The 26,494-nt window shown below is 45.7% G+C and overlaps 2 protein-coding genes across 4 annotated transcripts in view; one reads left to right on the top strand and one right to left on the bottom strand.

The window, feature by feature from the left end:
* Positions 1-19,287, top strand: part of PHACTR4 (phosphatase and actin regulator 4) — an 82,507-nt gene extending 63,220 nt beyond the window's left edge. For all 3 annotated transcript variants that reach the window (XM_081920615.1, XM_081920614.1, XM_081920613.1), the window contains 10 exons: positions 1,278-1,442; positions 3,474-3,851; positions 7,713-8,283; positions 10,222-10,439; positions 11,201-11,360; positions 11,959-12,014; positions 13,253-13,314; positions 14,264-14,401; positions 16,278-16,354; positions 16,840-19,287. In XM_081920615.1, coding sequence (XP_081776741.1) covers positions 1,278-1,442; positions 3,474-3,851; positions 7,713-8,283; positions 10,222-10,439; positions 11,201-11,360; positions 11,959-12,014; positions 13,253-13,314; positions 14,264-14,401; positions 16,278-16,354; positions 16,840-16,855 — 1,841 coding nt within the window. In that variant the 3' untranslated portion in view covers positions 16,856-19,287. The remainder of the gene's footprint in view (positions 1-1,277; positions 1,443-3,473; positions 3,852-7,712; positions 8,284-10,221; positions 10,440-11,200; positions 11,361-11,958; positions 12,015-13,252; positions 13,315-14,263; positions 14,402-16,277; positions 16,355-16,839) is intronic.
* On the bottom strand, positions 12,023-22,296 carry LOC309375338 (uncharacterized protein). Its single transcript, XM_081921033.1, has 5 exons — positions 22,035-22,296; positions 21,760-21,864; positions 21,367-21,438; positions 20,957-21,019; positions 12,023-12,174 (listed from the first exon to the last, which is right to left on the bottom strand). The coding sequence occupies exons 1-5, from the start codon at positions 22,212-22,214 to the stop codon at positions 12,166-12,168; spliced, it is 429 nt and encodes a 142-aa protein (XP_081777159.1). The 5' UTR covers positions 22,215-22,296; the 3' UTR covers positions 12,023-12,165.
* Between the last annotated feature and the right edge of the window lie 4,198 nt (positions 22,297-26,494).

The following is a 26,494-nucleotide window of genomic DNA, read 5'->3' as shown; positions in this document are numbered from 1 at the left end:
TGCCAAGTCTACGTATGTAATAAATAGAAAACATTTTTCTAGAAACAGAGCAGGTTACACACCCCTTTAATTTGGATTGAAATATTGCCTGTAACTTAAAAGTTTCCATGTTTTATCAAACCAACCAGTAAGAGGTGGCAGGTGCTTGCCTTTTGATCTATCCACTACTTGCTGTTTAGACCCCATTAATAATGAAAAGATTAGATACCTGGCAAGACTCTTGTGGATTTGTGCACAAATGCTTGAACCTTGACACAAATAGATCAATTAAAAATAAATAATGCTTTATATTTGTATCTTGGACCACTTTGATGTTATAACCAATAGGATGCATCCTGCTAGCTTTGTATTTAACTATGTTCTAATCAGAGTAGGCCTATTTAAATCAATGAACCCAAGTTAGCCATGTTCATTAATTTCGATGGGTCTACTCTGAGTATAGCTAACATTGGATGCCACCTTTTGTCTTAAATTCTCTTTGAATCATAGATCTTTATTGTAGCTATCCAGTAGACTCTTCGTTCTTTTCTAATGAGAATAACACTAACAGAGAAAGCTTTGGACTCCAGTTGTTGAACACAGACAGTGGGGAAAAGCTTCCCACCTTTGTCAAGGCTAGAGGCACATTATGAATTCTTTGGGGTTGTTGGCTGCTGTCTCTTGAGTTTCTCTGGTGTTTAATTAGAATAGATGAAAGCTCCTAGGCTGTATAGCTCCATCAGTTGCAGTGTGACTGCATTCCTCTGTAAGCTTCCCATGTCAGGTCTAAATAAATAGGGCCTTCAGCCTTTTGACTGTGTTGAAGAAAAATGTGCTAGAAAATGAGAAGGGCTGCCCCAGCTGCTATACTTGGGATTCCCCCACCTGTGTCATGACAAATGGACCAGATGTTATTTTACCTTAACAACGCCACTCATCAATCCTTTTTACTTGAAGGTGTTATCACAGAATCATAGAATTGTAGAGTTGGAAGGGAGCTCAAGGGTAATCTAGTCCAACCCCTTGCAATGCAGGAGTCTCAGCTAAGGCCTATTCAAAGGTGCCTTCTTTCTTTAAATCCCAGACACCAATATTTAATCCTCAGCCACCACCTGCAGACTCGGTGTTTTTCTGGCAGGCTTGTTGCTACATGGTATGTGCACCTTTTCCTTCCTGACCAATTTTCTGCCTCAATCTTCAGGCCTGTCTGTGCTTTCCTTAACTCTTATTTATTTATTTATTTATTTATTTATTTATTTATTTATTTAATCTATCTCCCCCCCCCACAACCAAAACAGATGAGGAGGAGCCAGACAAACTCAGCCACGATGCCTTGAAAAATGGACACACTATCCCCATTGACGGTTCTGGGATTGTCAGCCTTGCACACCTGGAGGAAGAGACTGGAAAAAGAACAAGCCTTAAGAAGCCTGTTCCCTTAGAGGAGCTGAAGAAATCACAAGGTGAGAAACCGGGATGCAGGAGTGGTGGCTCTCTGAGAAGTGTTTTTCATTAACTATCAGGCTTTCACTGTGAAAATACCAGTTTTGGGTCTCTCCTGTGGAGCACACCCACCCATGAAGATTTCCTCATTCTCACACAAGTTTCTAACACAAGCGACTCACACCTTCACTTCCAGGGGGTTAGCCCCACCCAATTTATCTTTCTTATTATCAGACGTTCTGTCTCCTCCTGCCCACGCTTTGCTGCTGAGTGCCAGCCTTCACCTTGAACTCTAGTTTGGAAATTGGAAGAAACCTTTTAAGTTTCCTCCAACAAACAGCACATAAATAACTGCAAAGACTTTCCAATGCAGTTTCCCCACCCCTTTCAGGGACAATTGATTAATGCTTAATCAGAATTCTTTGGAACTGTTGGGTGGAAACAGAGAACAGTGCTTAGGATCCTTTTCCTGACTACTAGGAAGAGGCCCTCTTTGCAAAAACTCAGCACTTTTAGAATGCTCTTCAAGTCTGTGGTGCCATAAAGGCAGGGCTGGGGCAGGAGGTAGAAGTCCAGTGCTTCACTTAGTAGAATGAGCAGGAGGGTCTGGCTAACTACATTCTGAAGAAATGAGCATTGCCATTTAAAGGGCTCCCTCAATAAAACAACTAAATCCAGAGTTTAAAATCACCTAATTCTATTGCTGTTTCATTGGGGAAGGGTCATAGGTCAGTGGTGGAACATCTGCCTTGCAAGCAGAAGATCCCCAGTTCAATCCCTGGCCTCTCCAGGTAGAGGTGGGAGAAACCCCCTGTCTGAAACCACGGAGAGCCACTTCCAGCCAGTGTAGACAATACTGAACTGGATGAACCAAAGATCTGAATCAGCTTAAGGTTGCTTCCTGTTTTCCAATAAGTGGAGGCACTTATTAGTTTAAGCCCTTTCCATCTCATGTGATGGCAGCTTACAAGGAAGTTTAATTTTGAACACGAAACCTAAAAACATTCCAAAAAATGTACCATGTACAAACAGGCCACAAAACAGTTGGCGATGGCAGGTTGTATGTTCATATATGCATGGAAGGAGTGCCTGAAGGGACTCCTGGGGTGCTATGAGGTGATCCTGTCGCTGGAGCAAAGCATAGTTAGGGTTAGCATATTAATAATCCTACTTACTGATTTTCATAAATGCTTAAATTTCAGGATATCCCTGCTAAAGTTCTAAGTCAGGGATGGAGAAGCTTCAGGCCCTCCAGAAATTGATGGATTCCCTCTCCCATCATCCCCAGGCAACATAGCCAATGGTCAGGGATCATGGAGTCCAACAATGTATGGAGAGGCACAGTACCCTTGCTCTAAATACAGGAACTGGGAAACTGTTGCTGGTTTTGATCTGTATCACACACAGAGGCATGCAAGGTCTTAAACACTCTGCTGACGATTACTGATTGGCATGGCTGGCAGAAACCAGTATGGACTGTGGTATCTATGTAGTCTATGGTAGCTTTTTAGGCTCCCTGTGCTGGAGGTGTCGTGGGTAGGAACCTTCAGCTGCTGTGCCCAATCAGGAGTGCAAAACATACTGTCTGGATATGCTCTTGGCTTGCAGCCATCCAAAGAGAGTGGTGTGAGGCACCTTAAGGCCAGCTGGTTTACAGTGGCCAATACTTTTGTGGGCTGGTGGCTGCTAGATGCTTTGGCTGTGCTTGCTGGGGCTGGTGAGAGTTGGAATCCAAAATATCCGGAGGATACCAGGTGAGAAAGCTACATTAGAGGCAGAAGGTCTGTGTTATATAGGAAGTAGGTTGTGGTCCAAACCTTCATACTCAGCAGTATGAATTAGTCTCTAAGATGCCACAACCCTCTCCTTCACGCATGTAAGGAAGCTCAGGGGTTTATGTCTAGTGGGCAGATAACAGTACTTTTAAAAGGTTTGGCTCCGTTTAATGATGCTCCCTATAATGATCAGAGAGCTACCCTGAGATGAGAAGTTCTTTTCTAGGTATTGTCATAATGTTGCTGAAAACAAAAGCAAAATATGTTTCATTGCAGGAACCTTGGATGGCCATCCCAATTCAGAAGTGGAGCACCACCACCATCATGATTCTCATGCTCATAAACAGCCTCTGCTTCCCCCAAAACGACCTTTGTCATCCTCCTCTCAGGAAACGAGCAACATGCAGGCGAGGGATCTTGGCCCTCCCAGCAGCACCGCAAGGACTATGCCTCCCTCCACAGTTGCGGCTGCCACCAGCACAGCGAAAGGGGTCAATTTTTCCACTGCTCCCTCCCCAGCCCCTAGGACTGTGCCCTCTGCTTTCACAAATGCTCGCACTACTGCTGCTACGAATGCTACCACGGCAGCACCAGCCAAGCAACCCCCTGTTCCACCTCCCAAGCCAATGAATAGGAATAGCAACCCCTTAATAGGTAAGTGGCTCTTGGCTCTTCTTTGTGTATGCAATGTGTGTTGTTCCATCTCCAGGCCCTTCCTCGATTCTTACTGCAGTTGTAATTGATACAAGCTCAGTGTGGATGGGGCAAAGTCTGAAGAAAAAGCACCAAATATATATATAATCACTCAGTTTTCCACATTTTTCTTTTGCTTTTTAATGTCTGTACTTGTCCTTAGATTAGCACATTTATTGTGGTATAAGTCTACAAGGGCTACTTCATCAAATGCATGAAGTGTTATGCTGAGATACAGGAAATAATTGTTTCACTCTTGTCTATTTGTTACCAATTGGGAGTGGATCATGGCACACACGCTCTGGATCTTTTATTTTTCTGAATGGCTCTGGTTTGCATTCACGCTCTACACAGTCTCTTATTCCTTTCTCTTGCTTTGCTAGGCCTCCTGATGCCACTTTCCTTTCTTCTTATACCTCTGTTGTAAGTATCTTAGGAGACTTTTCCAAAGACACAGCACTAGAACTTGGAGCATATAAGACCATCTTTTGCGTGTAAGAGAGAAAGAGACAGCGAGGCAGTCCTAAACTCTCAAGCCTCTGTGCTTTAATAGGTTACCCTCCTGGGTAACATCAGGAATAAGATATGTCTGTAATTGGCTGTGAAGTTTGCTGTTCTTTTGGCATGGCCAGCATGAGCAGGACTGTTCTGTGACTTAGACTTAACTGTCCTACCTTTTCTGCAATGCTCCTGGTAAGTCATTCCCATTCCAAACAACAAGGATCCATTGCATAAGCCTGCGGAAATGTGCCGTGTACACAGCACAGCTCAGCACAGTACTGCATTCATGTAGGTGTGTGTACTTGTGTAGTGTTCATCCCGCAAGTCTACAGCTGTTCATGGGATTTCTAGCTGTTCCTCCCCTCTAGATGCTGGTCAGGCTTTAGAACTCTTAGTTCTCTGAAGCAAAGCTTTTTTCGTGGTCGTTTCATATATTGTAAAGGATAGGTGGGGAATATGCGGCCCAAGCCAGTGCTGTATTTCCCAATGTGTCTCTTAACACAGTTCAAAGGTATATCAACAAAGCCACTCACCTGAGCTGTTTAGAAATGGAATGCCATGAAGGAAGAAAGGCAAGGGAATGTAACCAACAAGAGCAGGTTGCCATAAGCTTTTCGGAAAGAATGTCTGTAGCACTCACAGCCTGGCAGTATATAGGGAAGGGCTATGCAACACCTGCGGTTTGAGGGTGTGGGGAGAAGGAGGGGTGAAACGTAAACAGATCTTCCAAGACTGCACCTGTTCCTGCTCACCTGCTGAGAATTCGCAGTGGGAGTGTGTGGTAGATTTCACAATCCTACTCTGAACGCACATGTACTCACATTGTAAGGTGTAGTGTGCCTTTTGTTTCTGACAAACAAGGTAATGATAGCAGGAAATTCTATACTGTATCGCTTGCAGAGCCCTACCTTACAATCTCATATGAAGTGAAGAGCATAAATATAAAGCGATGAGAAGGGACTTGGCCAGATAGCACCTGGGATTGGTGTGTGTGTGTGTGTGTGTTGGGGGATGCATGTAGAACTTCAGAAACAGAAATGGATTGGTCTGTAGGTATAGTTTTGATCAGGCTTCCTGAAGCATGTGACTCTCCAGATGTTGTTAGACTCCAGCTTCTAACACCCCAGCCTATTCGTCATGCTGACCAGGACCGGAAAGAGTGGGAATCTAGCGACATCTAGAAGGCACGAAGTTTGGGACGACTGACTCAGATAATATAATACAAAGAGGACTTGCCTCATCCCATGGAAATAAACATGGCACACTTGTGGATGAAACCCTAGGGAACGAAAACACTCTTTACTAAAAGCAGAAACCAGAGCCATCAGACAACACAGTAAGCAAGGAGGTGACCCAGCTTCCCATGTTAATATGAAGTATGTAGGCATCCATGTTAGAATATTGATGTGGTGAATCAGGTGTGTATGAAATCTTCTGGTTAAGTCAATACATATGTAAAAAGGGGAGGGTAAGGAGTAGTAGGGTGTAGTCTGTCCTTCCCCTAGAACCTGTTTGGGCTGCCACAGGGAGGAACATGTCACAATTTGAGCTTTTGCTATAGAGCTTGATGTGATCAAGAAAGCCCCAGGAGAGGCAGAAAACAAAGGGCTAAGAGAATATTTATGAATGAGTGATGAGCAGGGATTAAATCCTGCAGCCTTGACTGCATTATCTTGTTCCCTGCTCTCGCATCCAGTGTCGAATTACATCCCATCATCCTGCCCATCAGCTGATGTAACAAGGCACTTCAGTTGATGGGCGGGTGGATGTGGTTTGGGGCAAACAGCATTGTGGGCCAGAATTGGCCTGTGGACTGGAAATTACCTTGCTGTGGAATAATAGGTAAAAATCCAGTATTCAGTGTACGAGTGTGATCTAAAGCTGTCATTTTTCTATACAAGGTTGTTGCTTTCTCTTAATTTTTTGAGATGGGGGTAAGTCGAGGAACTCAGGCTGAGAGAGTGACATCCCAAAATTATAACAGGGGTTTGATCACAGATCTAAATCTAATGGTTATTATTATTTATTAAATGCCTTTACACCCCACTTTTTAAGAGTAAAACTGTCACATTGCAGCTTAGCTGTTTTGGCTGGGGCTGTAGTCCAAAACAGCTCGAGAGCACCAAGTTGGGGAAGGCCCTGATTTCCTTAACAAACCACAAGTTTATCAGGAGCTTCCCCACAGATGATCAAAGAAACCATAGCCTGTATCTCCAAAGTTCTTTTGTTTTCCAGCTTCAGCTGCCCCTTGTGGCTTTATAGTTGAGTGAGCATCTGGGTCAGATGTGGGAAACCTTTGGCCCTCTGGATGTTTCTGAACTACATCTCCCATCAGCTCTAGCAGGCATGGCCAGTGACTAGGCATGATGGGGGTTATAGTTCAGCAGCATCCAGAGGGCCAGAGGCACCCCACATGTGGCCAAACAAACCATGGTTACTGAAGGGTGGTGGTTTTGCATCTAGTGCCAAGCTATCATTAAAGTAAACTTAAGGTTTGCAAGTCAACAATGAAAACATGACTTTAGATTGTGGTTTGTTTGCATTAAACATACAGTAATTAAGCCACCGGGCAGCATTCAGTTGATCAAACAAACCATAGTTTAAGAAACCCTCATTGAATAAATCATGGCTTGGTTAACTAAGCTAGCGAAACATTAACAGCCAAACCCTGTAAATTAACAGTGTGTAAACAGCAGCACCTAAAAATATGAGGCAAGAAAAGAGGAAAAAGCCATCAATAAAAGGATGAGTAGGAAAAACAAAACTTTACAGTTCTGTTCATTATCCATTTGACCTTGCTGCCCCATTTGTCTGCCAATGAACTGTAAAAAGGTAAAGGTAAAGGACCCCTGTCCAGTCGTGAATGACTCTGGGGTTGCGGCGCTCATCTCGCTTTACTGGCCGAGGGAGCCGACGTTTGTTCTCAGACAGTTTTTCCAGGTCATGTGGCCAGCATGACTAAGCTGCTTCTAGTGAAACCAGAGCAGCACACAGAAATGCCATTTACCTTCCCGCCGGAGCGTTGCCTATTTATCTACTTTCACTTTGATGTGCTTTCGAGCTGCTAGGTTGGCAGGAGCTGGGACCGAGCAACGGTAGCTACTGACCTTCCGATTGGCAAGCCCTAGGCTCAGTGGTTTAGACCACGGCGCCACCCAATGACCTGTAGGTACCTGGCAAATTGTTTTCCATTGGGGTGAGGACTGAAGGCATGAAAAGGTCCTGCCTCTCTCCGGAATTTGCCTGGTCTGGGTCCCCTTTGTGTGATCTGGGGTGCTTGCTGTAACCATACCTAACAAGTGTTCCTCTCTTCTCTTCTAGCTGAATTGACTCAAGCAATCAGTAGTGGCACAGCTTTGTCTAAGCCTTCTCCGCCTTTGCCTCCCAAGAGAGGCATCCCATTAAACTTGCCTTCATCCCTTGAATCGGCTGCTGCTCCCAAGTCGCCTAATGAAAGGTCGTCCTACCCTTCCTCGATACCGGCGCACATGCTGCCACATCACCCACCACCTTCTCCTTCGCCACCTCTGCCTTCGCACATTCCTCCAGAACCCGCCCATGTCCCTTCGTCTTCCTCCACCCCTGGGGCAGAGCCTCCCCTTCCCTCCGAACTGCGGGCAGAAACCCTGCAGGAAGGGCTCTCCGTGCTAGATGCAGGCAAGAGGATGGCTGAGCAGGGCTTTGGAGAGCCTCGGATGCCTTCGCGGCTGCCCCCGCTCCCGCTCCACATCCGCATCCAGCAAGCGCTGACGAGCCCCCTGCCATCAACCCCACCAGCAGAAGGCTCACACAGGGCACACTCGCTGCTCTTTGAGAACGAAGGCTGCTATGACGACAACGGGACCCTGGGCAGAACGAAGTCACTGCCGGTTACTATTGAGATGCTGAAAGTGTGAGTCCCACTTGAAATTGCTGGTCTGGAGTTCTGTGCAGTCCGTTTGTCCTTTTATTTCCCACTCCAAGTCTCTCGGCTGCTGCATGCCCAACACTTTATTGAAATAGTCTATTATTTCTGAACTCTTATTTACTTATTTTTATTTATTAGATTTATATACCGCCCTTCATCAAAAAATCTTAGGGCAGTTCCCAAAATAGATATGCAAGTTAAAAGCACAAATAAATAGTTAAAACAGAAACAATAAAACAATAACCCCACTCCTCTCTCCCAAGCATGTTTAAAAGGCTATAGAATATTAATCAGCTAAAGGCTTGGTTGAAAAGGAAGGTTTTTGCCTGGTGCCAAAAGGTGTGTAATGAAGGTGCCAGCAGAACTTCCATGGTGAGGACAAATGGGAGGCACACAAAGAACTTTGTGATGCATGAGCACCAAAATCCTTAATGCTTAACTTGGTATTATTATTACCGTATTTTTCGCTCTATAAGACGCACCGGACCACAAGACGCACCTAGTTTTTGAAGGAGGAAAACAAGAAAAAAATATATTCTGAATCTCAGAAGCCAGAACAGCAAGAGGGATCGCTGCACAGTGAAAGCAGCAATCCCTCTTGCTGTTCTGGCTTCTGGGATAGCTGCGCAGCCTGCATTCGCTCCATAAGACGCACACACATTTCCCCTTACTTTTTAGGAGGGAAAAAGTGAGTCTTATAGAGCAAAAAATACAGTATTTTATTACAGCGGTACCTTGGTTCTCGAACTTAATCCGTTCTGGGAGTCCTTTCGACTCCTGAAACCATTTGAAAACCAAGGTGCAGCTTCCAGTTGGCTGCAGGAGCTTCCTGCACTTAAGCAAAAGCCATGTTGGACGTTCGGCTTCCAAAAAACATTCGCAAACCGGAACACTTGCTTCCAGGTTTGCGGCGTTCAGGAGCCAAAATGTATGAGTGGCAAGACATTCGAGAACCAAGGTAAGATTGTATTAACTTGCCTAGGTATAGTCTTTCTTGGGCTGTTCAGTCCTAAGCAGCTTCTGGATGTTTGTTTTACGTGGCATGAAGGATAACTTCTGCCTCTTCAACCAGGCCTTGGGCTGATTGACATCCAATGCCCTTTTAAAAATGTTGTGGGAGGGGGATTATTGGTTGCTGTTCTCATTTTTATTATGCATTTTGTGGTTTTTATATTGTAATTTTATGTTGTGAACCACCCTGGGATCTATGGATGAAGAGCGCTATACAAAGTTAGTTAGTTAGTTAGTTAATTAATTACAGTGGTATCTCAGGTTAAGTACTTAATTCGTTCCAGAGGTCCGTTCTTAACCTGAAACTGTTCTTAACCCAAAGCACCACTTTAGCTAATGGGGCCTCCTGCTGCTGCATGCGATTTCTGTTCTCATCCTGAAGCAAAGTTCTTAACCCGAGGTACTATTTCTGAGTTAGTGGAGTCTGTAACCTGAAGCGTATGTAACCCGAGGTACCACTGTATAATTATTAAGGTGTTCACAAGTGGGGCATGATTTTAATATCCAGCACTCTGAGCCCTGAAAATAGAGCTTGGCAGGCAGTATGAAATCTGTAAAGCATGTTCTGTGTAATACACATTGACTAGTCATTGCAGCGGGAAATGGTTGCCAGAGCTGTGGGCAGCTTGCTGTCCCTCCTCCCTCCATCAGCCCTGACCCTTGGTCATGCTGGTGCCGATGACAATTGCAGTCCCAAACATCTGGAGGGCACCAGGTTGGGAGAAGCCACTGGCGGTTAATTGCTCTTCAGGTATTGAGGTCAGAAAGGAGTCCTGAAGGGTAACCATAAGTTTCTACTGAATCAAGGCCAAGGGAAGAAAATAAAACCTCAATACATGCAATTGCACGCTTGTAGAAGGCTGACCTGGAGTGTTTTGTTTTAAAAATCACAATTGTGTGCCTTTCTGTTAGTCCAGACGATGATGAAGAGGAGGAAGGTGTCCAAGAGGATGTGCATCATTCCAATTCCCATGTTTACATTGGAGAGTCTCCCACTGTTACGGTCATTCCCAGGCTCAGCCTCCAGACAGTACAGGATGAAGAGGAGGGTCCAAGTGACTCAGACTCCGAGGGACCTATTCTGTACAAGGAGGAGGAGGAAGAGGATGAAGACGATGACAGCCATAACAGTAAGGCTCTCACTTTTGGACAAAACTAACTCCAGAGAGGGCTACTAAAATGCAGGGGAGAATTTAACCCTTTCCCTTCTTTAGGACAGGGAACCCCCCTTTGATGTTGTGTGTTTTTCCTCTTCTTCAGTGCCAACACTAACTTCAAGGGGGATGTTTACCTCACATCCACAGCAGGAGAGGTGCTGTGGGCCCAGCTCTGTGGAACTCCCTCCCACTAGAAGTCAGACAGGCCACTGTCCTTGCTGAGTTTCAGACACCTGTTCTATCTACAAATGCTGCTCTGCTATTTAAAAAAAATCTGCTATTAAAAATATATATATCCAGGGGGGTTAAGTGTTTTTGAGGTTTAATTCCTGTTTTAAGTCCTGTATATATTTCTTTGGAAGCCTCTTCAAGACCTAGAATAAACAGCGCACCTCTCCTTCCCCACACTTGCTGTGACCCCATTAATGATCAGGGCCTCTCCCTGCAGCTAATGCAGTGTGTGTGTGTGTTTAAGCAACACACATAAATGTTATGTCACATTTACTTTGGCCCTGAGGTGCAAGATCAAAAAGGCCTATATCTGTACATGCTTTGCATTAGCAGACAGGTGCTCCTTTGCTGCAGTGGCACATTCCTCCCGCTTTGTGACTTATCCATGCTGTGACTGTCAGCAAAATGGTAATGCGATCTGAAAGTGAGGGTACAGCTGGCTGGGGGTCAGCCACTCTGCTTGTTTTGTGACAAGATCTCCTTTTCTTTCTCTCTTTCCAAAGCTGCACTAGCCAACAAAGTCAAGAGGAAAGATACCCTAGCCATGAAACTGGGCAACATGGCTCCCAGGCAGGAGCTACCAGAAGAGAACACCACGTTTCCTCGGAAGAGCAAGGAAGAGTGGCAGGAAATCCGCCAGCAGATTGGGACGACACTGATCAGGTAGGAAGGCAGAAGGAAGTGTACAATAGGGCTCGGTTAGGGATCGTGTGGGAAATGTCCCAGGTAGGTGCCGTTTTCCTCTCTGAATTTGTACTAAACACAGCCACCCCTCCAGCTGCAGTCCTAGGCAGATTTTGCACATCTGGCCTGCCAGCACTGGAAGCAGGAGGATACTTTCTGTGCTTCCTGAAATCAAAGCCATTCAGACATTCTGCTGTTTAAGTATGCATTTATTTCTTGTGTTTTATATCCTGCTTTTCCACCGAATGGTACTCAAAAGTCACTAACCACAGTAATGCAAATACAAGGCAATGAAATACAAAATACAGTAAAACAGGAATAAAATATAACCATCTTTGCTGTTCTAGAGCTGTACAGGAAAAGAGCAGTGTGTGTGAGCATGACACTTCACTCGGGCTCATTGGGGCTCCTCCACATGGTGCTAAACCATGGTTACGTGCAAACTACCTTAGTGCGAAGAAAGATGAGGAAAGCTACAGGTTTTCTTGTAGTCGGTGTCAGAGTCTTCTTTTGTGCTTTTGTCCTAAAAGGATGCAATTGTGATTTGCCTTTCTGCCCCTGCTTACTCTTAAATTAGGCGATTAAGTCAGAGACCAACAGCAGAGGAATTGGAGCAAAGGAATATACTTCAACGTAAGTAGAAGCTTCTCCATGTGCTTATTTTCTAAGGAGTCTTCAGATCATTTCTATAGCACTCTGGCTCCGAGGCATTGTCCCTTGGCTGCTGTCCCAAACACTGTGCTGCTGCAACGTTGCTTGCTATTCCTGCCGTGCAGCATTCTTGCTACCGTACCTGTGATTTGCATGGAAAGTTTTATTTGAATTTCCAGCAGACCATATGCTGCAGTAGGTGATCTGGATTTCAATTAATGAATAGCGCACAGGGCAAGCTCTTCCCACTTGGCAACTGCAGGTGGTAGAACTGCCTTTTGGTGTAGGAAGAGGAGGAAGAGTGCTGTTTTAATATGCCATGCTGTTTTAATATGGCGGCCTGCTTTTTTAAAAAAATATTTATAACTGGTGTGTGGGTGGGTTTTTTTAGCTGTATCTGTTTTTAAATTCATCTGAGCTGAGAGATCCACAGCCGTGGCTCTAGCCCCATAGAAAAAGCCCTACCTGCTAAGGCCTTCCAACCTGAGCTAAGAGGGATGCCACACACGAGTGAGTCTTCCCCAGATAACCTAAGGAGGAGGACATGTGGAGAAGGCAGAGCCCAAGTCATAGGACTTTAAATGTAAAACAAACTCCAAACTCTCCATAAACTGGACCCAGGAATACATTGGCAGCCAATTTAGATTGTCAGCGATGTGGGAATAACATGATTCCTGGGGGGTGGGGTGGGGCCAAGCAGGAAATCAAACTGCTGTGTTTTGCACCAGTTGACAGGTCCTGTGTAGAAGAAGCATTTCAGTAATGTCATGCTGCTACGTTCTGTGGACTAAGGGATAAATGCTATTCTTCTTCCACAATTCTAGTGAGGGATTGTCAGGTCATAAATCTAGTTGGTTTCCTCTGCTTGGATTTATCCAGAGTCATTTAATAAACTGTTTCGTGCCGGGAATGAGTGGTCTAAAGTAAAATCAGTGGGTCGAATTGTTTCCAAGGGAACAGATTTTTGCATGGAGGGTCATAAGGAATCTTGCTGGGTGTGGATGGGCACCCATATTACCTTTATATAGTATCAAATGCACACATACACACCAAGTTCCTAATACCTTCTTCATGCAAGAGACCAAATCTGTAGAAGCACTTGACTGACAGGTGTGTACCAGTCATAGATCAATAATTGCAACATTTTATTTGTTAATGCTAAACTATGTTGGAAGGAAAGAGAAGTTTCAGACATCATCAATCATTTTTCTCTTTCACAGAAAAAAATGAGGCTGACCGGCAAGCTGAAAAAAGGGAAATAAAGCGCAGGCTCACCAGAAAGGTATTGGAGCATCATGGGCTGCTGGGAATTCTGTACTGCTTTATTAATATTTTTTTAATTAAAAAAGTTTCATTAAACATTACAAACAACAAAGAAAACAACACAAAGTTATTTAATTTACAAACATATACAAAGCACAGCGCAGTATCCACCAATGTAATATTGTAAACACTGCTCTCCTGCATGTGAAGAGTCATCTTGTGGCACGGATCCTGCACCTCATGCATTACCCCACTTTCCACGAACTTCCACGTGGCCTCTGCACAGTGGAGCCTGAGAGTCTACAGAGTAGGCTGCCCCATATTTCTGAAGTAGAAGAGCAGAAAGCAGACCACCTCAAACCTACCCCTTTTTGAGATGCCCCAATAGCTCTCCTTCTCTGCATAAAATGATCGGAGAGAGCCCTGCCCCAGATGTAATTTATCCAGGTCTCTAATTTCTATATAAATAAATAAAAATAGGGAAAACCCCCAACCATACTGAGTTGCCCTAACAAATGACTTTGTTCACATTTCCTTCTGCACCAGCTGCACTAGTGGAAGCCAGTCAGCCCACCAGGATTATGCCTAGGAGGTGACATTTGCTCCTCATGGGTTTTGGGTTAATCCTTATTTTGCAAGGTTGCACCAAGGCAAGAGACATCTTTGGTTTTGTTGACGTAAGTGAGTTTTCTCTTCACAAAACCACTCACCCACCCTGTCCATACACCACACTCCCTCTTTCCATATCTGACTATTGGGAGGCTTTGCACCAGACAGATGCACCAAGGCAACCCACACTGTTCCAAGTCACTGGACTGGAGCAACTACCTGGATATGCAGTGCTGCCATGCTAGGACTTGTGACACTGGATTGGTGCAGTGCTTGTGCCAGGATCTACTTTAGCCTTGTGAAGCAGGCCACCTGATTTCACTTGCAAGTCACAATTTCTCTCCCTCTCTGCCTTTTAGCTTAGTCAAAGGCCTACTGTGGCTGAACTGCAGGCAAGGAAGATCCTGAGGTTTAATGAATATGTGGAGGTAACAGATGCCCAGGACTACGACAGGCGAGCAGACAAGCCATGGACCAAATTAACCCCTGCTGACAAGGTGAGAAAGGCAAATGCTCTCTCTGCCCAGCCTGTCTCTCCACACTCCTGTCCCAGTGCATCTCTGCCACCCTCAGATGTCCAAGGCCTCCTGTCTTCTCAAACAACTTCATCTGCACCTTACGGACTGGGGCTGCCTTTCATAATACTCGTATGACATCACCTGTCATTTCCTTCAAAATCCACCTTTTCTGCAAAGTCTTTCGTCCCTGCAGTAATGAAACCCCCATTTGTTTTGTGGTTTTGTGCCTTCTGCTCTGCCTTCCTGTTCCGGTGAACCTTTGGACTTCCAGATGTTGTTGCACTCCAGCCCCCATCAGACCAAGACAGTGTGGCTGGTGATCAGGCATGATGGGAATTGTAGTCCAAGAACATCTGGAGAGACACAGGTTCCTCATCCCTACTTCCCATCAAAGCTCCACAGTAAGAGGCAGTAGGCTTCTGAATGCCAGATGCTGAAAACCGCAAGAGGGGAGAGTACAGTTGAGTTCAGATCCTGTTTACAGGCTTCCCATAGGCATCTGGTCGGCCACTATGAAGGCAGGATGTTGAATTAGGTTCAGGTATGTGCATCTGAAGTAAATACACGTTCCACCCCTGCCTGTGTCTGTTTGCAGTTCTCTATTTGCTCACCTGTACAGTCATGCCTCGGGATAAATATGCTTCAGGTTGAGCGCGTTGCTTCTGGGTTTCGCTGCTCGCGCATGCGCAAACGGTCAAAATGACGCCATGCGCATGCGCGGAAGTGGCGAAACACAACACGCGCAGACGCGCTGTCGTGTCTTACGTTATGTTCAGGATGCGAACAGGGCTCCGGAACGGATCCTGTTCACATCCCGAGGTACCACTGTATAAGATACTGGATTTTAAACTTCTCAAGGAACCTCCTGCTCTCTTGTGCTCTGCAAAAGTGCCATACACATGGGAGAGTGCCATATTTCACCACCATGTTCTTCATCATCTTGTAAGTTGAGCCGTGCCTATGTGCAAACTTTCAAGGGGTTTGTTCTGTTCCTCATCCTCTGGGCAGTGAGGAACATCCTCCTTGTTGCCTCCATTTCCGGCTGTGTCTCATGCCTCTTGCAGCACCATCCGGTTCACCCGCCCCTGCATAGTGAGGTTTCCTGTGCTATATTGCAAAGGGAGAACCAAATGCCATGATGACCACAAAAGCACTGATTATAGTCTGATAGAGCTTGTTATAAATAACAGTCTGATACACCTACACAAAGAAGTGCCACCTATTTTATAGGTCCATGTGTTTGCATCTGTTGAAGAGGCTCTTTGATAGGGGAGCTTGTTTGCTGGGCAAGAGTGAGTGCCTTCTTGGTGGCTGCATGAAAACTGTGCAACAATGTTCTGTTGGAAGTGAATATTCTATCTGCGCTTCCTTGTATAGTGTATAGTTATACACTATATATACACTTGTGTATATATATATATATATATATCGCAGGGTGTTTTGTCTTGATACTGGAATGTGATAAGTGATGCTTATGCATTAGAAAAGCAGGGGAAGCATTCTTACATAACCAAAATAATAAGTAAGTAAATAAACCATACTGAAACCCCCATAAGTAATGAAGCTGCCAGAAACCCAGTGTTTCCTGCCAGCTGTTTCCCCACTCCCCACCCAGGGCCCTTCTGGTCTCCTGACAGATTCTTTCCTTTTGTGCTTTGATCCTGGCTACTGGTCAGAACATCCAAAGAGGAAGTGCAGCACAATGGCTAAGCTGGGTTGCTTCTGATAGGATGAAATAGACATAAGGCAGACATACAAAGCTGGGGCACCCTGCTGATTGGATAGCACCTGTCAGGGATGAAAGTGCTCAGATCTGAACTGACGGGGCTCCTTCTCCCCACTTCTCCCCATTTAGGCTGCCATCCGGAAGGAGCTGAATGAGTTCAAGAGCTCTGAAATGGAAGTCCACGAAGAGAGCAAGCAGTTCACACGGTGTGTAAGAGGGAGGCGCCCACTTTCCTTCCCATGCTTCTTTCGTAGGACTGTAGTGGCTCCTAGCATTCCCACTAGCCTTTCTTGCCATGGTCAGGTTTGAACCAGCATCTCATCGCCTCTCTAGTCTGTGATATCTTGGGGTGGGGAGAGGGCAGAAACTTGCCCCCATGGATTCCCCATCTTTAGTGAGCTTTGGACATGCCCCTGATAAACCCATGTTTGGTGAACGTTGTGCGGCAGGCTGGAGCCAAGAAGGCAGTGGGTGTGCTCTGGGTGAGGGGCAATGGAGACATCAACACAGGCAGACATTTGCTGATAATATTTGATGGTTGGCCAGCACCATCTAGCAGTGAGAGCTTGACAATTGTGGTTCTCATGTGCTGAGGGCATGACCTGGATGCGGCATGCAAGACCCAAAGTGGGGGGAGGAAGGTGTCCAAGCCCATTGCCATTCTCACAAGCACAATGTGATTCTCTTGCAGGTTTCATCGGCCATGAATCTTTTATAAAACTCGCTCCCCAACACTGATAGATGTGCCAGAGAAGGTTGCTGATGACTTGAGGCATTTGCTGGTTGCCCTCTCCTGAGCTGAAGAGGAACCTTTGAGGCTTGTCTAAGATTTGCCTTCAGATCGTATCCAGGAAATGACCTTCTTCAGGGAAACAAAAGAGGGGTGGGGAGAGCCTTGTCCAAAAGTTGCATTTCATTGGAAGGAGTTTCTGTCAAGTGCCATCAAATCACAACGGCGGGGGGAGAAACACTATACCTCAGATGATTCAGCAATACCCCCTGCTTGTAGCTGGGTGCCCTGACTCACATCAGACGTGGACAGCTCCAGCGTTTGAATGGATAATGCCTCCCCCACTTCCTGTTCTGCTGTAAATAGTATGTTCTGATCTGTTTCATAGGCTTTTTCAAAGGAAGAGATAATATTGGAGCAGACTTTGTAGGTAGTGAACAGGAAGCAAGAATGTGTGCCTGTGCATGTGGGTGAGAGAGACTGAGAGTGTGTGCGTGCTTGTGCGTGCATGTGTTCTGTACAAAGGAAACTTTAAAATACTGTCCTAGCAGGAAACTGACACATTATGGGAGATTTTGTTTGGTTTTTTTTTTTTTTTGCTTATGTCTTTTGGATGTACTTAATATGCAGAATCACTACTGACCAATTTTAAATCATCCTGCATTAAAATTGTATAGTTCTTAAATGGCATATGCTGCATTTTGAGAGAGGGGGACTGTTTTTAGACAATTTTTTTAAGATGGACAACAAAAAACTTGTAACGTTGAGACCTCTTTTTTCCTGGTGCATATTTAGTCCTATATAACAGGAACTGCAAAGCCTAAAACAAGTTGCCTTCAGGAAGCAGATGGCATGGAATATATTGTATATTTTTTAAAAAATCATGACTTCTTCCTTTTCTTTTTAAAAACTTTCTGAAATTAGAGTGGAACTTGCCTTTTCTTAGTCAAGTAGCAAAATGTATTGGAAGTTCCAAATGTCACGTGCTTGAGAAGGGCTTGAAATTGACCTTTTCGTATTTATAAACGTTAGCAAATACAGCACCCCTTGATCTCTTGTGGAATGTTTCTGGATGATTTTGCCGGCCACTGCTGGGTTGCAGGGCTGGCCACCCTTTTGTGTGAGAGGCTGGGAGGGATTTGGATGCGTGTTAACGTAGGTCAGCTTCCCCCAGCTTCAGGCCTTCCAGATGTTGGCCCACAACCATTGACCACACCAGCTGAGGCTGCTGGGAGTTGTAGTTCAACATCACTTGGCAAGCCTCTGTTTGGGGAAGACGGATGTAGGTGGCTCCATGTTTGACAACTGATTTGGTTGCACAAGCTACCCTTGCAGAACATGATGCTGTACCAGTGGGTAGGCAGCGCACAGATGGCTAAAGGCTGTGTCCCATGCCATTCTATGTTTCCTCGCCTTGAGAAGAAGCCATTACATACTGCTGAAGCCTACCCAGTTGCCAAACCTTCTGGTGGGTAAGATGCAATAGAAGAAGGGCTGCTATAGCTTGCAACAATCACATAAAATAAGGAGTGTCAGGAGACACTGGATCCAGATTAAATGAATTTAGAACCCACTGAAATCCATAGGAATAAAGATTGTCAAGACTTAAAAAAACCATTGATTTCAGTGGGGACTGCACCACTCACTTTATCTGAATCCAGCAGAATACCTTTGGACAAAAGCCTGGAACACTCTTTGCTATACAACTGTTAAAGGCAGCGGTAGACAGGTAAGTGGGTGCCTCCAGGTAATCTTGGGCTATAACTGTCATAATCTATGGCCATTGGCCATGCTGGTGGGAGTTCTCCACCCCTGTGTTGAAGCATCAATAACCCCATTCCAATATGTCCTAGTCACCTTTCTGGGCAGACCAGGGATACAAAGATCTCAAACTCTGCTTTTGTACCTCAAGGGTTTCATTCTACCCCTTACCGCCTACCCCTCAGCTGACCTTTTTTGTTCTCTCTTTCTCCCCCTCCCCCAAATCACACCCCAAATCCTTTTGTTTTCTTGAGCACTGACTTGGTGAGAATATTTTGCATGGGGTGAGGGGGGTGGAGTTTGGCTTTGTTGCCTTTAAGGCAGAGGATGGGCAATCTGTGGTCTTCCTGATTTGTTGGACTCCTAGGGGACCCAGTCAGCATGACCAAACACTGGAGATTATGGGAGTTGGAGACCAGCATCTGGGAGAGCCCACGGGATTCCTACTGCTACTTGAATAGCGTTTCTTCAGGAAGAGTGCAAGGAGAGAAGCTATTGTAGACATCAGGGGAGTGCCGAAGCGCTCTATGCCAGAACTGCTTTTTCAAAGTGTGTAAAATTTATTTCTGTAGAGCAGATCATTGCATTGTATAGCTGTCTTCCTTTCAATAAGATTTTATGGAATAAATTTTTTTTAGAAAAGAAAAAGCTTGCTCTTCTCTTCTCCCTCTCAGTTGCATCGCCGACCTCTTGTGCAGTCACTTCCCAGATACAGAGAGTGATTTGGGGTGTCATAGTATCATAGAATTGTAGAGTTGGAAGGGACTCCAAGGGTCATCTAGTCCAACCCCCTGCAATGCAGGAATCTCAGCTAAAGCATCCATGACAGACGGCCATCCAACCTCTGCTTAAAAACCTCCAAGGAAGGAGAGGTTTTTAAATTTCCAACGAAGAAGAGGTTTGCTACCTCTACACTCCCTGTAGAGGTAAAAACTATCTTGTAAAAAGTGCAGCTACATACTACCCCCACCCCCAGTGTCTTACAGATGGAAATGTGGAGATTATTATATCAAATCTACTCAGTGCAATGCATTCATTTCCTCTGCAATTGCTTGTCCTGAACGGTCTTAGAATTATTCTTTTTTAAAGGGAGATATAGGTGAGTTCAGTCCTTTTTTCTTAAAAAATGTTTAGGGGTACTCTCATTTTCCTACTCATATTGAAATACTTCCCATCAATGAGGCCAAATTTAGATTCACAAAACGTTTAGGGGTATGCATACCCCTGTGTCTCCCCCAGAAAAAAAAGCATTGGGTGAGTTTATATGTGCAGAAACCCCTGGTTTTGTGTTATGAATGTCATGTGCCATACAAAAAAACTGCATCCTGTCCACTCTGCCTGCCGTTGTCCCCTGTCCCCTGGAAGGCTGCCCTCGGGCGGAAAAGGGTTCCCCATCCCTGGTGTGCAGGGTTCTTTCAAAAATCAGGCCAAAACATGTTTCCACTCTAGACACTTTCTACCCACTAGAGGGCAGCCTTGAACTGTTCTGCAAGGACGGTCACTATAAAAAGTTAGATAACTTAGAAAGTTCAAAGGAACAGGAGGTCTGCATCTTCTGAAATTAGATCAATACTAAAGACGCCAGAGTGGCCCCCTCTAGAAGGGCATCCTGGATCCCCTAGAAAGGGCAGCTGAGAGTGCTTGGAGCTTCAAACAAAGTGGAATTGTGCTAAATTTTCAAAGTGTTGAGTTTGGGGAGCTGGGTAGTATGCAAAGGGAAGGCCACAAGCTGCATTTTTAACATGGAATAGCTACTTAACTGTGCAGTATTCTGCATGTCTGCCCAGAACTAATTGCACTGAGTTCAATGCAACTTATTCCCTGGTAATTCCATCAAGCTGCCTGAATGGGAGAGATAGGAAGCAGGGCTCATTCCATCAGCTCTGCTCCAGGACCAGCTCCTCCAGACACCTCCTAGCCATGAACTGTTCCCCTGCCAGCTGGCCGTTCTAAGAAATACTATTTGACCATTTGTTGTCTAGGTTTGCTTTTTCCCTGTGTGCCATTCCTTCTGCAGTGAAACATTGGGTGAGTTTTAATTCAATTCAGTTTTTAAAAGCAAAGAGCATTACATCATAAATAACAAGAAATGGAAATGGATAGGTTCATCCATCGCAAGTGTCCACAAGCAGTGGTTGTTTCCGTTTTGGAGAAGGGACAATTCTTGTCCCTTTTCACTTCAACTGTACAACATTTGGTAATCCACCCCAAACTCATTCCATTCAATAGGGGGATGTTTGAGGGCAGTGATCATTTCAAATATTAAACTCTCTTCATTTAACACCCTTCTCAGCAGAAGCATTTTCTCCTCACTTACAGGAACAGTAGGAAGACATATCCTCTTCCATAATGAACGTGGCCGTGCTGTGAGCCAGGTGTCCTAGAGGGACAGTGGGGAAAAGCGAGGTCACACTCTGAAAGGCCAATGGAATGGAGGAAAGTAGATACTCTCAGGAGTGGCTTACAAGGGCCATGATGTGCTGGGGCAGAGCAGGGATGAATGCATAGTGGCCCTGCATACCAATCCAATTTCCTGAAATTCATTACCCATCCTGAGACACTCCATGGGGCACTCAGAAAAAGATTCAGGAGGTGCCTGGGCCCCTGCCTAGTCACATGCCTGGGTTGTAATTTCCATCATTCAAGAGGTGGGTCCATCCTTCCCTACCAGGGAGCGGTGTTGCTTTACTTACCCCAACAAGCAGCGATGCCACTCGGGACACACACCTGTTTGTTGGCAGCAGGCTGCAATAAGCTCTTGCCAGCACCCCAGACGACGTCCTTGCTGTACGTCTTGATCTATCAGAAAAGAAAATGGAGAAATGGCAGGTTTGTGCACATAGGAGAATATCCTATACCCAACCTAAGTGCCAAAGACATCCCATGTGATTTAACGCACAGACTAAGAGCACTGGAGCTGGATGAGGGAGACTTGGGCCCAATTCGCCACATGGCTAGGAGCTTCTCTAGAGGATTCTGGCACAGCTGCTCCCATTACCAACCTGACTGGGCGGTTGGAAAGATAAAACGGGATGACCCTGCGCAAAGCTGCCCTGGTCTCCTTAGCCAACTAAGCCAACTAAGCAGCTAGAAGCATCCCAAAAATAAAGGTGATCTTACCAAATATTTAGCTGCCTTATGCAGCGCATGGTGCAGGTGGAACACATTTGGTTCTGCCCACCAGATGACTTTGGGGACCAGCTGCTTCAGAACAGCCTTTGCTGTCTGCAATGCAGGAAGAGAAGCGGGGTGAGCATCCCAAAAGGAAGAAGCCCCAAGTCATAGATAGGGAGAGGGAGGGAGTCAAGAGAAGGGGAGGAAGCTGGAGAGGTTAGTCGGCCTCAAAAGTGGACATGTCCATGAGGTTCCAGAGAACAATCCATACAGGCCCTCACCTGTGCCACCTCTTCTGTGTCCTCCAGGTGAATGATCGCATTCACCACTTCCACAATGCCTTCCTCCGGCAAGCAGGGACACCACTGCTGCCCAGCCCTGCCCTGCAGCAGCCCCAGGTGTCTAACTGCCGCTGCGCGAACCAGGGCTTCATCCTGAAAGTAGGAAACAAGAGGAACCATGACTACAAATTGTCCCTTCTCACTTCCAAAGGTGAAACCGTTAAATCCATGCTCCCTTTCCACTTGTGTCTAGAGGAGCCCTGTGCTGAAGCTAGGATAAAAACCGAAATGAGAAACTTCTACAATAACACAGTCAGATGCTGGCTCAGTCCAGACTATCCACAAAGAGAAACTGAGGCAAGCCTGAGGAGACGAATTGGGGGGTGGTGGACACACCACAGTTCTCTTCTGAGCACAAGACGCACTGATCAAAAGGGGGAGGGAATGTGAGCAGGCTGGCAAAGACCAGCATTTCCTGTCTTTGGGCACCAGAGGGAACCAAATCCACATGCTAGCATGGGAGAATGGCTTTATCTTTGGGTATCTCCCACTCGCAGATGAGCTGTAGCTGTGGGTCCTGTGAACAAGTGAGTGGCATCTGCGGGTGACATCCTCAGGGGCCAACAGTTGCAGCCAAACCATTCCGCATCCTGATCTGGTTGGCAAAGAGGTGGATGGCGTGGCAAACCCCTGCAGATCATCCCATTGTCCACATTATTCTAGGGTGGTGTTTTCTTACTTGAAGAAGCCTTGAGGGCTTCTTAGGAGCCAAATAGTGGGATGAAAAATGTGGAATAAATAGCCTGCATTCAGAACACACACACCTCTATAATGTGCATTGAAAAAGAACAGGAAAAAGTACTCATGTGGCCAGTTAGGCTGCAATCACCTTCTCAATCCGGCCCACAGACAGTCCGGGAATCAGCGCGTTTTTACATGAGTAGAGTGTGTCCTTTTATTTAAAATGCATCTCTGGGTTATTTGTGGGGCATAGGAATTAATTCATCCCCCCCTTCAAAATATAGTCTGGCCCACCACATGGTCTGAGGGACTGTGGGCCGGCCCATGGCTGAAAAAGGTTGCTGACCCCTGACTCACAGGGTTGTTGTGAGGGTGAAATGGGGAGGAGCAGACCCTTGAGCTCCTTGGAAGATAAAGGGGGCCTAGAAGTGCAGTAAATGTATAAATAATAAAATGTGTGCAACAGAACGACTTTACCATTTACCTCACCTGCTACCTGGGGGTACTTCGTGAGGATGAGGATTCCATAGCGGAGGGTGCTGCTGCCAGTATCTGTGCCAGCAAAGAAATTATTATTATTAATTATTACTATTATTATTATTACTATTACTATTACCAATTTATTATTTATACCCCGCCCATCTGGTTGGGTTTCCCCAGCCCCTCTGGGTGCCTCCCAACAGAATATATGAAAACATGATAAAACATCAAACATTAAAAGCTTCCCTAAACAGGGCTACCTTCAGATGTCTTCTAAAAGTCAGGTAGTTGTTTATACACTTGGGAGCACTAGACCTCTACTGCCTCACAGAGTACCCCTCATTTGATAGCCAAGAGGAGATACTTGTTGGGAACTCTGCCTTTCACAAAACAAGATTTTTCAGGACACCTGGTTAAACTTTTGCCCTGAAATTGTCAGGCCCCTCTGAACAAACAATAGTAAGCAAGTGCTTCCATTGCATGTCATGGGACCCAATAGCATGAGGTTGGCTCACACACTGAAAAGAAATGGTCCAAGTCTCTTCTCTACAATCCTTGCAGCACCTTACCTTCACCATTTTGTCAGTGAAGTGCTTAATAAACTGTTGGAGCAAACAACAGAGGTCCCTGGTCATAAATTAGTGCATAGAAGCAAGGTGCTCAGCCAGGAAGCTCATGGTTTCAACTGTGAACTTCCAAGCGAAGCCAATACCTGCCAAAAACGAACTCATCAGTGCCAACTGCAAAACCCGCTGGGATCAGTTACACTATTTTGCCACTATGTTCTATACAAAGGTTATGTGTTATGATACCTCATTGCCCACTCACATGTTCCTTGACCTCCTTCAGGACGAAAACTTCTGCAGAGCTTTCATCCACAATCCAGCCATCTCCTGGTTTTTCATATCCACAAGGACAGTAGTCAGCTGGATCTTGAGCTGCTCTTCAGTGAACCCCTCTTAAAGAATGCCAGCAGCATCAGAAATCCTATCAAACTGTACTGAGACACTGAGAAATAGGATTTTTTTTATTATTATTGTTGAAGGAAAATCCTTGGGCTCACATTTTTTGTTGAATTTATTATTTTAAATGGTTTTATACAACATTTATTTGATTGTATATACATATATATGTGTGTGTGTGTGTGTGTGTGTGTGTGTATGATATTTTGCTCCATGTGCATCCTCACTTCACACTTAAGTTACATTGAAACACATTTGCCATTTTAACATCACCCAGTTTGGAGAGATTCTTGTGGAGCCCTTCACAATCTGCACGTGAAATCATGGAATCACAGTAGAGTTGGAAGGGGCTCCAGGGTAAGGTTACCAGACCTCCCCGTTTCCTGGGGACAGTCCCTGGATTTACAAATTAGTCCCCATACAAAATCCATTGAAGTTGAAAAGTGTCCCCGGATTCATTGAAAAAAAATCTGGTAACCTTACCTCAGGGGTCATCTAGTCCAACCGGCTGCCATGTTAAAAAGCATGATTACTTTTCTCTTCGCTGAGAGATGATCTGCATATTTATTCAAACTCTTTTGTTTTCCTGCAGACTTTAGCTACAGACCCACAAAGGGCCATATGGAGCCCAGTCCTATAAATACATATGCAGAAGTAGCTGAGTGCCAGGTGAAAACATTCCTCATCCAGACCTTTTGTGAAATAAACAGTCTATGGCCTTTTAAATGGTGTGTGTGGGGTGTGTGTGTGTGTTATTGTTACACTTATGGTGTGTGTTTTTTCTACTGCAAACCGCTCTGTGATCCTTACATGAAGGGCGGTATGTAAATTTGATAAATAATATAATAGATAAATAATAATATAATAAAAAGTATATCTGTGTTTAACAAACTACAGAGGACAGCCCAGTTCTATGCATGCTTACTCGGAAGTTGTGCTTGCATGCCAAGGCACCTGAGCCACAAAGTTCCCAGGAGAACAATAAATCACACTGACAAGGAATATGGGTCCAAATAGACCACAACTTTATTGGTTACAGATGTGAGTGGTTTGGCTTAGGTGCAGGTGTGAAGCCAGGCTATGTCTTGACTCTTGCTCGTCTGCAGGGAAGAGTAAACCACAGATAGGGAGTGCCCTATAACTTATGTCAGATAGGTCCCTGTAGGGGCTGTGACATGGCCCTAGCCCACGCCCAGGCTTTAGACCGTATTCACACCCTGGATCCCTTACTGAGGTGGGGCAACAACCTCTCTTCCAACGAAACAAAAGCTTACCCAATACCTAACCTCACAAAAGCTGTGGGTTGCTACTAGGTAGGTGAAAACCAAATGGCTGGTGTCAATTTGCCACGTGGAAAACATTCCTACCTGGCCCCAACAACATGGTGACTGACAACTGCCATAGCAAGATCATAGCAGAGCAAAGCATGAAAAGAGGGTTCCACAGCCAAAACGACCAGCAGCAACACAAGGCAGATGCACACACCCTGAAAAGCACCCACACAGTAAATGCAAATAAGCACGAGCACAGCCGCGGGGAGGGGGGGCGGAGTTCTCACAAAATCCACAGAGAAGCAAGGTGTGGGGTGTGTGGAGCAAAGGGTTAAGGGGGGGAGAGGCAGTGGCGTAGCGTGGGGGTGCAGGGGGGGCCGGCCGCACCCGGCGCAACATCTGGGGGTTAGGGTTAGGGGGCGCAAATTACTTGCCTTGCCCCTGGTGCTGACAACCCACGCTACGCCACTGGGGAGAGGCAAGGAGAAGCAACTGGAAACAGGGGATCCAAAGCATCTCACCCAATCTGAGGCTTGTGGTGAAGGGAGACCTCTGAAGCAATGCCTCCTGGCAATTAGCGAGCGGGAAGTCAAAAGGCAGAGCAGAAGGGCGGTGGACGCTGCTTCAGCAGCCCAAGGAAAAAACGCGCTGCTCCCCAGCTGTAAGTCGCCCGCCTCACAGCTGATTGCAGGCAGCCGGCCGGCTGGAAGCGGTGGCTGCAGCCCGGCTGCTAAGCACTGCTGGGGAAGGCAACGAAGTTCAAAACAAAACAAAAGGCTTCTAGAGCAGGAAAAAAAACGACCGAAAGAAAACCGCAGGTAAAGCTCGGTGCTGTTCCGAAAAGGCAAGGAGGAGTGAGCGCGCCACGCCAAAATTAAATGGCCCGAGGCCACACCCACCCTGGCCGCAGATTGGCTGGGGCGATCCCAGCACCTAGACAGCATCTTAAAAAGCGGAGACATCACCTTGCCAACAAAGGTCCGATAGTTAAAGTTATGGTTTTCCC

This window comes from Podarcis melisellensis (assembly GCF_964234715.1).
Source record: "Podarcis melisellensis genome assembly, chromosome: 8".
Classification (NCBI taxonomy): Eukaryota; Metazoa; Chordata; class Lepidosauria; order Squamata; family Lacertidae; genus Podarcis; species Podarcis melisellensis.
Note: the sequence above shows the minus strand (reverse complement) of the source record. Positions and strands in the feature narration are given on the sequence as shown.

Bases quoted from the DNA above. Each gene is read 5' to 3' on its own strand.
- LOC309375338 (XM_081921033.1), bottom strand. From the start codon at position 22,214: ATGGTTCCTCTTGTTTCCTACTTTCAGGATGAAGCCCTGGTTCGCGCA. The intron at 21,865-22,034 runs GTGAGGGCCTGT...CCTGCATTGCAG, and splicing joins ACACAGAAGAGGTGGCACAG to ACAGCAAAGGCTGTTCTGAA. The intron at 21,439-21,759 runs GTAAGATCACCT...CTTTTCTGATAG, and splicing joins ATAAGGCAGCTAAATATTTG to ATCAAGACGTACAGCAAGGA.